General features: G+C 36.4%; 1 protein-coding gene across 2 annotated transcripts; it reads left to right on the top strand.

The window, feature by feature from the left end:
* The first annotated feature begins 38 nt into the window (after positions 1 to 38).
* On the top strand, positions 39 to 14459 carry LOC149800316 (heat shock 70 kDa protein 12A-like). Of its 2 annotated transcripts, XM_089959905.1 has the most exons (7): positions 39 to 300; positions 7503 to 7718; positions 9886 to 9928; positions 10195 to 10500; positions 11127 to 11351; positions 11756 to 11906; positions 12209 to 14459. In XM_089959905.1, the coding sequence occupies exons 3-7, from the start codon at positions 9926 to 9928 to the stop codon at positions 13270 to 13272; spliced, it is 1749 nt and encodes a 582-aa protein (XP_089816031.1). In that variant the 5' UTR covers positions 39 to 300; positions 7503 to 7718; positions 9886 to 9925; the 3' UTR covers positions 13273 to 14459. The 2 variants fall into 2 exon arrangements, with proteins under 2 accessions (XP_089816031.1, XP_089816029.1); XM_089959903.1 differs by lacking the exon at positions 7503 to 7718.
* Positions 14460 to 16881: the final 2422 nt, after the last annotated feature.

Genomic DNA, 16881 nt, shown 5'->3' with positions numbered 1-16881 from the left:
ATCACATTAAAAAAATCGTAAAATTACAAAATATCATAATGTCACAGGTTGCCAAACGACTCATTGTTTTAAGCCTGAGAGAAACTATAGATCGTACATAATGCACCACTCAGAGCTACTTCTGTTGTTTATTTCTGAATACAATGTGCTTACACGTTAAGCTCCGCCCACCCGAGATTGTACAGCTGGATATATCTAGTGCAGCATGAAAGCCGACAGGGAGTAAACATAATACCAAGAGCCATTTACCTTTATCAACCAGGATCGAATCCGGATAGAGGATACATAACTAAAACACAGGTAAAACCTTACCGATGTCATTATGTACGTAAGTCTTTGTGTTTCTGAAATTGAACTATAAGTCGTTTATGTAATCCCCCATGATTTCGTTATTTGTAGAGCGTGGAACTAACCTTAGCAAATGTTGAAATCGAAAGTAGAAAGTTGTGATCTGTGCGAGTTGTTTGCCATTTGAATTTAGCTAAATCGGTTTGATTTAATCTTTCGTATAGAGTTGCCTGTCATAAAGTTCTTTGTTAAGCAGAAAGGTCACAAGGAAAGCCGGCTGAATATACTTCCTTTAGCATTTGATGCATTAAGTGAATCGCATGTAAATCTATTGACACAATTTACTTCCTGTTCTGTCGTCTTGCCTATGTTCTAACTACAGTGCATCATCATCATCATCATCATCATCATCATCATCAATAACAACAACAACATGCGCAACTGCATTCATTCACCGTCGCATATCCCGATGATTTTACTGCATATTCCCAAACACCGCATCCAACCGTCTGTATTCAGGCCTACCCCTAGACTGTGACCCTTGGGCCATTGTGCAAATCCTTCACATTTATGTAGATTCGTCCTGCTGGGACAGCATGCTAATACGACTGTACAGCCTTAAATTAAGTAATTAAAAAGAGCAAAAACCAACAAGTTTTGTAAAATTCAGTAAATATTTTTTCCTAGAATACAAAGTGAAAATGTAACAATAACTGACGGTGTTGCGAATTAAATCCCTCATAATCCAAAAATGTCTAACACAAGTCCTAATGAAAAAATTATTTTGTGGTATTCCAAATAATTTCCAACGCTGAAGGCGTTGATATGCCTGTAGTGGTAGATAATGTCTAATATACTAAGGTACCAATGAATATACTATTATTATTATTATTATTATTATTATTATTATTATTAAAATGAAGACACATAAAGAAAACAGAAAATACTAGATAAGTACTATGATGGTAATGATGATGATGCAAGGAATTTATGCATAATCTAATATATAAATAAATCGTGCCAGCGAATTTGTGAACTTTCATCTAAGTATGAATTCCTGACACTGTAAATAATAATATACGTGAATTTGAAGGAAACCTTATTTTAGCATTGAAATTCGAGTAAAATAAACTAAAAACTAACTATCCATTTACGCTTGTACAACATTATTGCGGGGGACCCTGTCCGAAAATTGTTCAATGTTGCTGGCTCTGTTAGTGTTCAGAATTAGCGTGTAATTCATGATCATTTTAATATTTCAAACCAGTCACTTACTCTACTCCATGTTTTTAGCAATACGTATATATTGTACGTGGAGCACGTAGCTTTCTTCGTTTGAATTAGCTTTCGTTGTCATTATTATACACACTTGTCTCATAAAAACAATAACTAATAACTATAGTTGTCATATACAGTCGCACCCTTAAATCGATTGGACTGAAAATCGTGCCAGGTGCTTACATGGGCCCCCGTTAGTAATTTATATATATATATATATATATATATATATATATATATATATATATATATATATATATATATATATATATATATATATATATATATATATATATATATATTCATGAACATAATATTGATACAGTCATTTATCAAGCGTGACAAAAATATAGATAATCATAACAATTGAATTCAACTTTAGAATTGTCTACATTATTCCTTTGAAACTATCAAAAGCTCGTAAAACAAGTAGCAGCATCAGATAAATGTACAGTACTCTTTTCAGCAACGAACGAGTGTACAGAAGAAGCCATACAATTGGTTATTCCGTTTGTTAGTCAGTTTACAATTGATTCTCTGACGGAACATGGGATAACTCTAGAAAAAGCATTATGTACATAACAACCATGACAGGAAACCTGCTTACATAAGATAATAGAACAATGCGATTAAGCCGATAAAGGAGTGCTAGTGGGATAAAGGGGATAAATATATTTAGATGCTAAAGAGCAAACAAGAAATTAAAAAAGTGTTTTTTGACAATTAAACAAAGCCTAATGTATCGAATATGTCTGACACAGAGTCTGATTTTTCAAGCATTAAGTAGGAGCCTAAGTTGTCTGTTTCTTTTATCTAAATGGGAGACAAAAATACCCAGGTTGCCATTGTTTGAGCATCGCAACCATTTTATATACTAGCATCATGTACATACAACAGCAGAGCAACAATAACCAAAATTAACTGTTGGCTTTTAAACATTAACATAATTGCGAAGGATTTGATGTAGGAACTTTGCTAGGGTTGGTTCAAAAGCGTTTAAAGAAAAGCTAGCATACATTATTAATAACAAGGTTGAATAGAACAACAAGTGATAATGGAATAAATGACGAGGAATTTAATATGATAGTTGCCGAGTTTAACATGTACAAGGATGTAAAGAACGCAGTAAGAAAAAACTTAGAAATAAAGAAAGCCAAAATATTAAAAAGAAGATATTAAGCAAATAAGGGAAGGGTAAACAAATAAAGGTGAACTTGATTTGGGAAAAACTAACAACAAACAGAAATTCAATAATTGTTACTAAGAAGTGAAGAAGAAGAAAGAAATACTTACAAAACGAACAACAACAACATGGTACAACTCTATCAGCTGAGTTCATTTTAATTTTGCCCGTCACCCCTGCCGGGGTATAGGCCGCCCACAAAAGATGGCAAGAGACTTCTGTCCTGTGCCATCCTCTCGAGCTGACTCCAGCTGTGACCCAGCGTAGTGATATCCGCCTAAAGGTCACGTCGCCAGGTGTTTCTTGGTCGGCCCCCTCTCCGCTTGCCTTGAGGGTCCCACCTCAATTCTTGTCTTGTAATGTTGGTTGGCGGCTTACGTAGGATGTGTCCTATTCAACCCCATCTTCTCTTCTTGATCTCGTCCTCTACCGGAAGCTGGGAGGTTCTCTGCCAAAGGTTGGCATTGCTGGTGGTGTCTGGCTAGCGTATCTGGAGAGTTCTTCTTAGGCTACTGTTGATGAAGGTCTGAATTCTCTTTGCAGTCGATTTGGTGGTTCTCCAGATCTCTGTTCCATACAGTAGGAATGACTTTACGTTGGCGTTGAACAGTCTGATCCTGGTAGTCTAGCAAAGTTCTTTGGAGCTCCAGATGATCATCAGCTGTATGAAAGCTGCTTTCGCTTTTCCGATACATGCCTTGACTTCTGCGTCCATAACACCCTGCTGGTTGATAATGCTGCCGAGGTACGTGAAAGTTTCCACATTTTTCAGGAAACTTCCATGCAGTGTGACTGGGTTGTTACTGACATAATTGATCTGGAGGATCTTGGTCTTGTCTTTGTGTATGTTGAGGACAACCTGTGTTGATGTGGCTGTCCTGCATTGGTTGCTGCCTGTACGACGAGAGCGCTAGGTCATCGGCAAAGTCCAGGTCCTCAAGTCGACTCCACAATGTCCATTGGATCTCATTTCTCCGCCCATTGGTGGACGTCTTTATAATCCAGTCGCTGGCGAGAAAGATGAAAAACGGCGACAGCAAGCAGCTTGCCTCACGACACTTTGAAGTAGGAAGCTGTGTGCTGTCTTGCATGAATGACTCTGCAGGACACTCCGTTATAAGTGTTCTTGATCAGGTTTACCAGCTTGGTTGGGATGCCATATTAGCGTAGAAGTTTCCAGAGTGTATCTCGGTCTACGCTGTCGAATGCCTTCTCATAATTGACAAAGGTGATGTGGAGCAAAGAATTCCACTCCCACAGTTGCTCGACTATGATGCGAAGAGTAGCTATTTGGTCCGTACACGATCTGTTTTGCCGGAAGCCACTTGCTCGTTTCGTAGCTCTGGGTCGACGGCCTCCTTCATCCTCTCCAAGAGGACCTGGTTAAAGACTTTCCCTGGTACTGACAGGAGTGTGATCCTTCTGTAGTTGGAGCTATTGCTGAGGTCGCCTTTCGTTGGGATCTTGATGAGGTATCCCTCCTTCCAGTCAGTCGGTATTTCTTCTTCCTCCAAGATGTTCTCAAAAAGGGGGTATAGCATTTCCACTGAAGCCTTTAGTTCTGCTCTGACGGCTTATGCTGGGATGCCATCAGGTCCAGATGCCTTGCCGTTCTTCAGCTGGGTGACGGCATTCTTGTTCTTGTATCTGGTGGGATTGCCATTGCTTATGAGGAGATCTGCGTTGGCTGGGTGGATTTCTGGGGGAGTTACTGGTGCTGGCATGTTCAGGGGGCGCTCTCCAGTTATTAAGTACTTTTGAGAGAGTGACGTATGTAAGGTGAAGTTGTTTGCATTTAAAACATGCACAATGGAGAGAATGTTATCATACCTCTTTCTATCCTCTATTCTATATTATTGTAATGTGGATGATATTTCTTTGGATGTTCTACTTTTGGAAATTGTACATGATCTAAGCGCACTGCTGACTAAAATGACTGCTCCCTTGCGCTAAACAAATCAGTCTGAATTATTCGAAATTACACTATCCGTAGCAGCTATTACAATAAGGAAGGTGAATTTTGGCAGACTAGACAATACCAGCTACTGAAAGTGCAATGAATGAATTATCAAATATATAAAATGTAAAAAATGTTTATCGATTGCTTTCTATACAATTTACCTCTGATGTTCAGGAAATGAAAATGACCAAGTGGAGCTAGCACTTTTTTGAAAGGTGCACATCTGGAGTGAGGCCAAGCTGTATACTCTATAACCCATATTACACCAATGAATCATACACCAAAATAAAGGGAATTAAAGTTTTTTTTAAAACTATACCTAATATGTACAAGGTCTTTTTTAAATGGCCAGTATAACCAGTGAGGTAAGCCGGGGAAATTCTTTTTCTTTAAAATTCGAACCCTATACAAAATGCGAAACTGTAGAACACCACCTCAGCAGCAGTTCTTTAAATTGTTCTGCCCATCTATTTATTTGGTGTTCTGTACTTGCTATGGACATTCTCTGATTGTCCTTTACGGGTCTCTGTTTTGCTGTACTTGCTTGAAAGTTTCTTGGTGATGTTGTACAGCTTCTTCATGTTTCCACTTACGCTGCCTCTTCTGCCTCTGCTGCCAGTCCTTCAACGTAGTTTCTCTTGTCTATCTTGATGCTTCTTTTCACTTCTCTGTGGGCGTCAGTGTACTCTTTTTGTACCTTTAATTTTGTAGTTCTTGTCCTGCTGATATTTACTGATACTTTCTTCTGTTTCCGCTCCTGGAGTTTGCGCAATGTTTCGGCTGAAATCCATTCTTTTTGCTGGTGCGTCATTGGGCCTAGTGTTTCTTGGCACGCTGATTTTACTGCCTGCTTAACTTTCTGCCGTCTGTTGTTCGCCTTGTCTTTCTCATCTTAAAGAAGCTCTTGTAGCACTTGGTACTTGTTGTTATGCATCAGTCTGTATTCTTCTTTAGTTTTTGCATCTTTCAACAGGCTTATGTTATACTTTGTTTTCTTCTATTTTGTGCACATCCAGTTCTTCTTCAGCTTAAGTGTCAGCCTTGCGACAACTAAGTGGTGATCAGATGGGACTCTATGATCTTAAACTTAGTTACAGAAAGAGCGAAAACAGCACGTTTTGTAGAATTCATCAAGTAATTTATTTCTTCGGAATATAAAGTGAAAATTTAAAAGAACTTGCAATATTGCGAAATCAATCGCAAAGAGTCCTTTCAGTTGTATCACCAGTCCAAAATTATTACATATTCGGAATGAATTCTAGCAGTGTTCTGAGTGATTTCCAATATGGAAAGTGCTGAATAGTGTTTATATGCTAATATTCTTTATGTATCAAATTAGTATAATCTAAAATGTCATTGATTGAATTCACAATATTTCCAAAATGGTGATTTAGTGCGAAAATAATCAATGAACACCTTGTAATTGCAAAGAATAATTTAAATAAATAAATCCTCTGAAATTAAATCTGAACACAGCTAAAAGACTGATTCCAATTCAGATGTGAAGATAGAAATAAGCAATTATAATATATTCAGCCTTGATATAAAAGCCTAAGACACAATCTGAGAACCAGTACTAGGTCAGAAGTTCATATCCAGAACATTCTAAGTTATAAACAATATTTTATAGATCCCCACTACTATGTTATCTTAAAGGAAATTTCCATCAAACTGTAAACATAACTATTTCTAGGAAATTCTACTTTCAGAATCAAAGTTGTATCTAGAACTCAAACTTAGTAAACATGTTTACCCTGCATGATATTGCCTCAAATTTGGATAAAGGGAAATCACACCAATCACGCAATGCAAATTAATCTTTCCAACCCTACCTTTGGACGGCTTGACTAACATTACAGTCATTCATAGGTCCAGGGACATCATCGTATGATACAAGCGAAAATCCCCAACGCTTGTATTTTCATGGATTTTCGCCCGTATCTAGCTACGATTATCCAGAGAGAATGAAAGGGGGGGGGGGGCGACCATTTTTTTAAACCAATTTATATTTAGTAATTAATTATCGTGTTTTATAACATTATAATAGGTTTAATAAACACCAAAAAAGGATTAAAATACAATACATTATGTCTGTCTCGTAACCGACACTTTCAACATATAGGCCTAGTGTCACTGGCTCTTGCAACTATGCATGATTGATATTATGAACAGTGTAGATAGATCCCAAGGAAAGAGTAAATATTCCGTTACGACGATCCAGATTACTATAGGTTACTTGATACAAGTTCAGTTTTAATGTTTTTGTCCAGCGCAATATTTTCCTCTCTCACTCTAGATTTGTGCTGTTTTTATCATTTGCGCACGAAAGGGAAATGGAAAAAAAGAAAGGATTCCGATGAAATGGTGTACCGTTTTAATATCATTTAGAAAACAGGGACTATTAATAATTTTTATCGTTATTTTCATATGTCATTTATGATTAATGAATGAGTACAAATTCATCATTGATCTATAGACCTGCGGTTGAAAGAATGTTTATATATTCGTATTATTGCGCCATGGGCGGATCACAATTTGATATAACAATATTATTGGTATATCAATTTGCTCTATACCAACACTTTAAATGCCATGTTTTATATATATATATATATATATATATATATATATATATATATATATATATATATATATATATATATATATATATATATATATATATATATATATATATATATATATATATAACAGGACTCTTTGCGATTGATTTCGTATATATATATCTCCTGTCAATGCACACTGCACCATACGAGCTCTGAATTGTTTGTACAGGAATACCTCGGGAAGAGAGACTTGGGGAGTTTGTAGGGTTGTGAAGAGTGTCGGACACCTGTACGTGGAACTGCAAGGGGCTGATACGAGCTATATAGGGACACTGATAGCCGAAACTCGTTAAGTCTGATCCTGAGGATTGCTATGATAACATACATCCGCCGATACTCCATATATGCACCGCAGGAAGCTGTTACAAAGTATACGGGCATAATAGTTGAGTACATTTAAGTACTGACACAAATTTGGGGTCAAAAGCAAAGTTGTGAATGCATGAAACTTGGCAATGGCCTAGGTTGGCAATTTTCTCTAAAGTAATACCTCAGGAAGAGTGACATGTGGGAGTTTGTATGGTTGTAAAGAGTGTCCGACACCTGTATATGGAGCTGCAAGGGGCTGATACAAGGTATATAGGGACACTGATAACCGAAACTAGGTAAGTCCGATCCTGAGGATTGCCATGATAATAAACATTAGCCGATTTGACAGACCCCGAACAGAGCTGGAACGTTATGCTATGCAATAAAGGTTCCAAATAAACAACATGGTGGAAGAAGGGGAGGCAGGTTGTTCTTTCCGCAAATAATGTTAAAAATTAAATGCTGCATCTACAATGAAAGAAACGCATCTCTAGAGTCGTCCCAGTTGCTATATGAATGCCTTCCTAACTGACACAATGTTTGATCACATGCTCAATTTCACTAATCTGATTGGTTCAAAATGAGAAAATATCTAAACATAGTTACTAGCTTATTAACAAATATTGGCTGTAATGACATTATGTCTGGGCAGAGAAACCAAAGTAGACGAAGAGATGTCCAGCAAGGGGCCAGAGATGGATGCATTTTGTATTATATATATATAAACATAAGCAATATCCAACACACAATGCAAAGTAAATATACATTACAGACAACAAAGGATATATGCCAATAGAAAATCTGCATCTCTTGGTTGTTCGAATGCTACTTTAATGTTTGTTATTTAAGTGGAAACTTATATCATCGTGAAAGGATAATCTTAGGAATTAACATACTTGTTCATATCTACTTGACAATAAAATGGGAAGGATATTCATTTCATTATATAGAATAGATTTTGGAGTTGATCATTACTCTATTTCAGATGACCAAAAAGCATTTGTTGTCTTAACAACTGAATAAAACAAAGACCATTTTATGTCCAGATGGATTCATCAAACTTGAAATGTACATGAACATACATAAAGCGAGTGAATACCTGTATATAGCGACAGTGAATATAGTATATATTTTGAAACGTAACTCTAAAGTTTTAGCATTTCCGAGCAATAATTACCAGTGTTGAAAACTGAAGGTTTTGAACACCTTTGATCTTATATAAATTCCTTTTCTAAATGTGATAAAACTGTTTCATTTGAAACTGGTTTTTCTGGTGCAGAAGGGACACTATTATAGTTCTGTACATGCATTGGTACTTCTAAATCTACTTCTAAAATTTATATGGAAATTGGCATTATTTTTCTAGGACATTACGTTTACTTCTACTACTATTTTATTTATTGGTTGTTGGCCATTTCAGATTCCCAAAAACTTTGCTTTGACACATGGCCCAACCCTACAAATGTTTATGTATATAAACATAATAAATCACTTTGACCTTGATGTGTCGTATTCTCCATCATTCAGAAGTTTCTATCTTTGCTCCGCTTCGATTCTCTCACTTGTTTTTGAATGTTTACGTCAGTAATCTTCTGTCTATACAAATAGTGCTTTGAACTGTGTGCTCTGGTCGTGATGGTATATGGACTGGTGCGTGTAGGCATGGCAATGAGTGCCTTTTAAACGTGGACCTCGTTTCGAATCTTTGATTCTCCCTAGAGTAATAATAAAAATTATGTAACCTGTCTTACAGTATTATTTGTATTTAATATTAATTCTGCTTTGTATTATCAAGCAGTCTCTTGTAGTCTCCAGGGATAGCACTTTCCGTTTCGTTTGGTTTAAATTTGTAATTCTCTTTCTCTCTTTCTCTGTCTTTCTTTGTTTCTTTCTTTCTTTCTTTCTGGCTCTCTCTCTCTCTCTCTCTCTCTCTCTCTCTCTATATATATATATATATATATATATATACATACATAAATACATACATATGCAGATAAAACGCTGTGGTGGTTCGGGGTCTTCAGGAGTTAGATTGGGTGGGTTTGGGGTCTGGAACAGTTTAGTTTGTTGTCTTTAATGCATTTCAATATAATCTTTCCTTTGCAGTAATTGATCTGAAGAAGCAAACACAAAAGAAAAGTGCACGTAAAAACGTTTTTGGAATTGCTCTATCTAATATTCTTTTATGTTGTAATGTTTTTGTATATATGTTTGAAGTAATTTGATCTTCCTTTTTCTTGCAGATTGATTTTTTTTCACCCTTGCTGTAGCACTAACACAGAAATGGTAAATACTTTAATTTGATATTTCTGCTATAAACCGTGAAAGAAGACAAAAATTTATTGTAAATATTAGTGATGTTTTCTTATGCTCTTAAACATGATGTCATACGAAATTATTGTGAATTCGAGAAAGCAATATTTGCCGGAGAATATGAACTACGTACATTTGATATATGTTATCTATATTTTATATATCGAAACAAAAAGATTACACTATTTTCACATGAAAGAAAAATACCAACAAACAACTTCATTTTCTTCTATCCACAGGCCTCAAAAACTAGCCTATTAGTTGCCGCTATAGATTTCGGCACTACCTATTCTGGCTGGGCATTCTCGTTCAAACACGAGTACGATACAGATCCAACGAAGATCGGTGCAAGGCAGTGGTATGGGGGACAACTGGTATCGATGAAGGCCCCTACAACAGTCTTGATAAAACCGGATGGGAGAACTTTTGATTGCTTTGGGTATGAAGCTGAAACCAAGTATAGTGAGTTAGCATCTGATGACAGCAATGAACACAAAAGATGGTATTACTTCCGTCGATTCAAAATGATGCTGCATGGAAAAATGGTACGAAGAAGCCACTATCAATCATTCACATCAGCACCACATATTTAACTGTCAAAAAGACGACAACAATGGCAGCAATACAAACTAATAACTAACCTCACAATGTCCGATAATACTAATACTAATACTAATACTACTACTACTACTAATAATAATAATAATAATTCTAGACTGCAATGACGTCAACACATTTAATATTAGAACTTACTTAGAGCACCAATGAAATTCAATTGGAACTATATTCATTTGGAATAGTAATAGAACATTTAGAACTCTTTGGGATTTAACTCAAAATATTCGAAGTTCTTTATAAATTTTGACTTTGTAATCTAAGGAAATAAATTAGTTGATGAATTTTACAAAACTTGTGTTTGTTTTTCGATATTTTCTGTTACTTAGTTAAGACCATAGATTCGTAATAGTTATGTTATATCTCACATAACTTAATTGACTGACGACCGCTCATAACCTTTATGGACTTCTTGTTGTATAGATAATTAGTCTTCATTTTCTTTTTAGAACATAGTTACATTAAATAAAAGATAAAGCCCTCCGTCGATCTCCTAGTGGTATTTCTGCAGTCTTTATTTTTAGAAATCATAAATACAATTATCTGTTGTATACAGGGATTGAACAGAAACGTTGATCTAGAGGACGAAACGCAAAAATCCCTGCCGGCAAAGACCGTCTTTTCACTGGTCATTCGTTACCTGAAAGATGATATGTTGAAGAACAGCAAAGATCGACTGTCCACTGGGCATATAAGAGATGATGAGATCACGTGGGTCTTGACCGTGCCTGCCATCTGGACTGACGCCGCCAAACAATTCATGAGGGAGGCTGCAGTTGAGGTAGTTTTAAGAAACATTTCTAAGTTTTGAATTTTCATCAATCTACTTCTCGTTATCGAATATTGCAATGCTTTATTTCAAAGACATATTGTAACATGGTGTTGTCAGATTGCCCTTGTTATATGTTGACACATCTTCTATGACAGGTTACCTACTCCACTGATATCCATCTGTATATCTAACGCCAGATATGGAGTGTGCAGTCTATATTAGATGTCGTAAGATTAGAACCATCGAAGTCTATTTAAAATTGCGAATTATTTGTTCACCGTGTTGATCCAAAGCTAGCTTTTTGTCCATGTATTAATTTGCAAATTCTTATGAAAATAATGGGCTACTGATAAGCTTCTTAGTGCCATATAAATAAATTTTACTTTTATTACATTAATAAATATCTTTCTCAGGCTGGCATTAAAAGTGAAAATCTGAAAATTGCACTAGAACCAGAGACAGCATCCATTTTTTGCCGCCTGCTCCCAGTAGAGAAGATGATCGAAGGAGGAGGAATGACTTCTTTCAAGCCTGGCTCAATATACATGGTGCTGGACGCAGGAGGTTAATTACCCACTTAATTTCTTGTCACTAAGTTTGCATTGATGTCTATATTAGGTCTGGAAACAAAAATTATCAAGCGAAACTTAAGATTAATTTTTCTCTATAAAATATACTATTCTTTTATTTATTTCGCACAAGTCTGGTTAGACGATAACTACGTTTTGACATGCACTCATTATTGTATTGCTAATATTTGTAACAAACAAACAGATCGAGAACTATTTCTGAAGAATAATGTTGTTGCAGAAATTATATATGTATCGAAAGTTTCACAGTGATGAATCTTAATGCATCTTCCACAGGTGGAACCATTGATATCACTGTTCACGAAGTTTTGTCGGATGGAAGACTGAAAGAGCTTCATAAAGCCAGTGGTGGAGCATGGGGAGGAACTCAAGTAGACGAAGCCTATAAGCAATTTTTAATTAGCCTGGTTGGAAATCCAGTCTTCCAGCGTTTCCTGCTTGAGAACAAAGAGGACTATCTGGACATGTTCAGAGACTTTGAGATAAAGAAGAGAGATATTGCTCCGAATAACGATAATAAAGTTACTGTTAGATTACCATCATCATTGAAAGAAATCTTTGAGGATGAGTCTGGTGAAGATCTTCGCACGGCCATTAAACAGACAAGATATGCCAACGAAGTGTCCTTGACAGGTGACAAACTTCGTATAAATGCCTCAGCAATGAAAAGTCTCTTCTCTAATGTCATTCAAAACACTGTATCCCATGTAAAAGAGCTGATGAAAGAGAGGTCTGTCAGTAGCGTATCCAGCATTTTGATGGTGGGGGGTTTTTCTGAGTCCAAGATGCTTCAACATGCCGTTCGTTCCAACTTCCCCAACGTCAGGGTCATCATACCCCAGGAGGCGGGTTTAGTTGTCCTGAAGGGGGCGGTAGTTTTTGGCCATAGTCCTTCTTCTATTGCACAGCGTGTCTGCAAATACACATATGGAATTTCCATGAGCATTCCATTCGAGAACGAAAAGCACGATATAGGGAAGCGAACTGAATACGACGATGGGCCATATTGCACGGACATCTTTGATAAGCATGTTGAAGTAGGCCAAACCATAGCGTTAAACGAGACCACCAAGGAAAAATCTTACAGACCGTTAACAGAGGCTCAAACGAGCATTGAATTTTCAATATATGCCTCAACACAGAAATCTCCAATGTACGTAACAGATGAGGGATGTATGAAGCTTGGATACGTCAGAGCTGATAATATCGATAAGAGTGTGCCAAAGAACCAGAGAACTGTATTTGTCTGTATGACTTTTGGAGGTACCGAAATAGAGGCCACAGCAAGGGAAGAAAGAACAGGAAAATCTACAAAGGCCACAGTTAGTTTTCTCGGGTAGATAAATACAATAGAAAAGGTTTGTAACTTTGATAGGGATTTAACTGTATAATGAAGTAACAGGTGAGCATATACATCTAATGGACATTAGTGACCAATATAAACGTAATGGTCTATTTGACATATGAATCATAAATGTTGGTATTTTTCAGCTAGCTAGATTTCGTTATAGTTTTCATTGTATACAGTGATGAGTTATCGCCGAACTAATATACATTTATTTCATTGTTTTAAGGGAATGATTCCACACAATTTGCCACAAGAATATAATTAACGATTAGTTTTACTACTTCGGGATGGAACAGGTTGTTGTCCATGGTAGCGAAAGGCAAATATTTTATTTTACAGCTAAATAGTAGAACAATAATTTGTCTATTATTATTCTATATTCGAGTGGCTTATATATATATATATATATATATATATATATATATATATATATATATATATATATATATATATATTGTCCATGATTGTAGATTGTAATGCTCATTTGCAGACAGCTTATTACATAGCTATATTTGTACATGATTGTAGATTATAATTTTAAGATAATGATCATTTTTAGGCAACATGCTTACATTGATATTGAGTTCAGGACATCGGTTTTTTTCTTGGAGAAAAACAATGGTAGACCTGATATTTGTCAGGTTATTTGCAAATATCTAAGTAATCAGTCTAGACCTTGTTTACGAATTTGATGGGAAAATGGTCCTCTTGTGTCATAGGTTTTTATATAAAGGATGTGACTAACATAATTATGTATTCCTATCTTACCAACAGTATTTGTCGAATCGATTTCAGTTAGTTTTTGAGAGGATTTATTTATGAAAAACATTCATTAATATTCCAAAGTGGTCATCGACTGTTTCGACTAAAACTATTTTTGGATTATTTCGAATTTATTGTGAAACAGTTAGACTAGTACGTCTAAGACAATTGGTACATCAACTCATACAATATTGAAATTAATATAGAATAGTATATACTTTTGAACCTGAGAGAACTTTTAGCATTATTTGGGATTTGATGCACGTCACAGTAGGTTCCTCTTATGTTTTCATTTCATAACTTGCAAAATGAATTTATATGTTGAAGTTTAGAAAACACGTTTGTTTTGCTTTTTATGCTACTTAGTTTAAAACCATAGAGTCGTAACAACTGAAATTGAATTATTACAACCAAAAAGTTTATTTGTAATGTGCCCTTGAAGATGCAGGTTTTCAAAACCCCCAAATCAAATTTAATGAACACACACACACACCCCCCTCTATCTATCTACATATATTGTGTGTGCGTTCACTGAATTGTGTGTGCGTGAATTGGATTTTAAACGTAGTTTTAACAATTTTTCAGTCATATCGTTCCGATGTCTCCAGTGTGGCAGGATATTGTGATGTCTATCACTGGGACATCGTGCCGCAGACATGTGGCATCATGTACAACCCAATCATATTGTCCTGACACCAGACGGACCTGTCCTAACACTAACCTCTTAATGCTGAGCGAGGCAGCTGCTAGTATCACTTTATCTGTCTTTGGTATAACTAGGTTGGACCCAGCGACCTCGCGATTCCGATGCGGACGCTTTAACGACTTAGGCCACCGGAACGGTCACATTGAATTTAATTTGGTGTTATAAAAGTGGGTTCTAAAATAGCACATAGAAAGCGACCTTTTGATTGTTGTTGTTGTTGTTGTTCATGTTGTTGTTGTTGTGGGGTTGAGAGCCCTTTTTCAAGCACTTGATAGGCTATACGCGGCGGCCAGTATAACTGGTGGAGAAAGAGACCGGGTAAACCTCAGAAAGAACCACCGACCAACGGGAAACTATTGGCAAGCTTTCTCACTTATCCACACTGCCCAAGTACGAGACCTTCACCCACGCATACGGAGATGAGACGGCTCTGATACTTAACGGTGAGCTCTTTTAGACCATTCAACCAACGAGTGCCTTTTTATTGTATTTTAATTTCAGTTGTTACGTCTCTGTGGTCTTCCCAAAGAGCAATGGAGAACAGAGAAAGATGGAGAGGACTTTTGATGAAATTGTCTGTTTTGTCCTTTCGGGTGGGTTGCGAACTTGATGATATTGATGATGATGATGATGATCATGATATATAGCTTGTATACGTTTACCAATGCCAATGTGTGTATGTGAGAAAGCTTGCCAGAAGCTTCTCGTGGGTCAGTGGTTCTTCCCGGGGTTTTCCCGGGTTATTCCTCCACCATTAATACTGGCCGCCATACATAGCCTATCGTGTGCTGAAAAATGGCGTTAAACCAAACAACAACAACAAGAGCAATAACAACAACGTTTACCAATGTATTCAGAAGGACACTTCCGATTTCAAAGCAATATATATACACCATAGCTCAACGGGAAACGTCCATACATTTTCCTACCATTTTTAAGATACATTTGGAGGGAAGATGATTCTAAAGACATATCAATGCAAGTTGGTGAGTTTATTGTGTACTTTTAATACGTTCATTGTGTGCTTCAGATTTACACATACGACTTGTTTGTAGCGACGAGTATTACTCGTGAATTGCTCCGTATTGATAGTTATGAAAAGTTTTCCTTACAATAAAATTTATTCTTCACAAAACTCATTTTATTCTTGTACACTGAGCTTTACTCGAAATTGTTTTAAAAGGTTATTTTTATGAGGATAATGCTATATGATCAGCTGAAAATATCAACACGGTGAACTGTGTGGTGACATTAGTTGAGCTGGTGCAGCAACAAGTTTGAAATTTGTCGAGATTGAAACCCAAGAAAGGTATTCTCTTTATCTCCCCATATTGCCATGTGAGAATTAGACTGCGCCCTTTTTCTGTTCACAAACAAGTCATATATGGTCTTTTGTATCTTGCGTTTTATAGTTAAAAGATACTACGAAAACAATTGCGATCTTCCCATCTGATAACACATTTAGATGTAGCCTTATGACACGCTTACAAGTCATCACGTGTTCGGGTAGTTCAACTATAAATAGACGAAACACATCAACTTATGAGAGCATTCGTGCAAACAGTTCTATTGAGGATATTTTCCGATCCAAGTATACGTTGTCCTTTGAACTGACAGTCCAGAAATTTGGGTCTTTTTCAAAGGCATTAATAAAATCCTTCTTTTGTGTGTGTATCCTATGTTGTCAAGCAATATGTTTAGTAGACTCAAGTATTCCGCCTCATCCGTTTTAATAACAATCTCGCTGCTTGCATGTAAAGTATCTCGTTGGCGTTACTTTAAAACTGCAAACTATAAGATGAATTGGCAATATTAAACCTAAACTTACAATATTATGAATACCAGATCGCTTTCCTTTTCAACGACTCACGGTACTTCAGAGCCGGAAGGAACCCAAAGCACCATGTAATGTAAAATGACAACGATGGAGGACAAGCTACAGAAATAACGTCGGAGGCTGTAGCCTCGGTAGTACTTTGTATACTGTCGTTCCATCGCTGTCATTTTCGCACTACATGTTACGGCCGGCTGCATCCGGCTTTGATTTACTTTCTGACATTGACAATATTAGCGAGTTTGTCTGAATAATGCGATGAAGTAAATATTCAGAGACACAAACACACAACAACTAAT

The sequence above is a fragment of the Sinohyriopsis cumingii genome, chromosome 5, assembly GCF_028554795.1.
Source record: "Sinohyriopsis cumingii isolate HCF-2022 chromosome 5, ASM2855479v2, whole genome shotgun sequence".
NCBI lineage: Eukaryota > Metazoa > Mollusca > Bivalvia > Unionida > Unionidae > Sinohyriopsis > Sinohyriopsis cumingii.
Note: the sequence above shows the minus strand (reverse complement) of the source record. Positions and strands in the feature narration are given on the sequence as shown.

Excerpts from the sequence above, each read along its gene's own strand:
- LOC149800316 (XM_089959903.1), top strand. Across the intron at positions 11,352-11,755 it reads TGAGGGAGGCTGCAGTTGAG|GCTGGCATTAAAAGTGAAAA; the intron begins GTAGTTTTAAGA and ends TATCTTTCTCAG. Across the intron at positions 11,907-12,208 it reads CATGGTGCTGGACGCAGGAG|GTGGAACCATTGATATCACT; the intron begins GTTAATTACCCA and ends CATCTTCCACAG.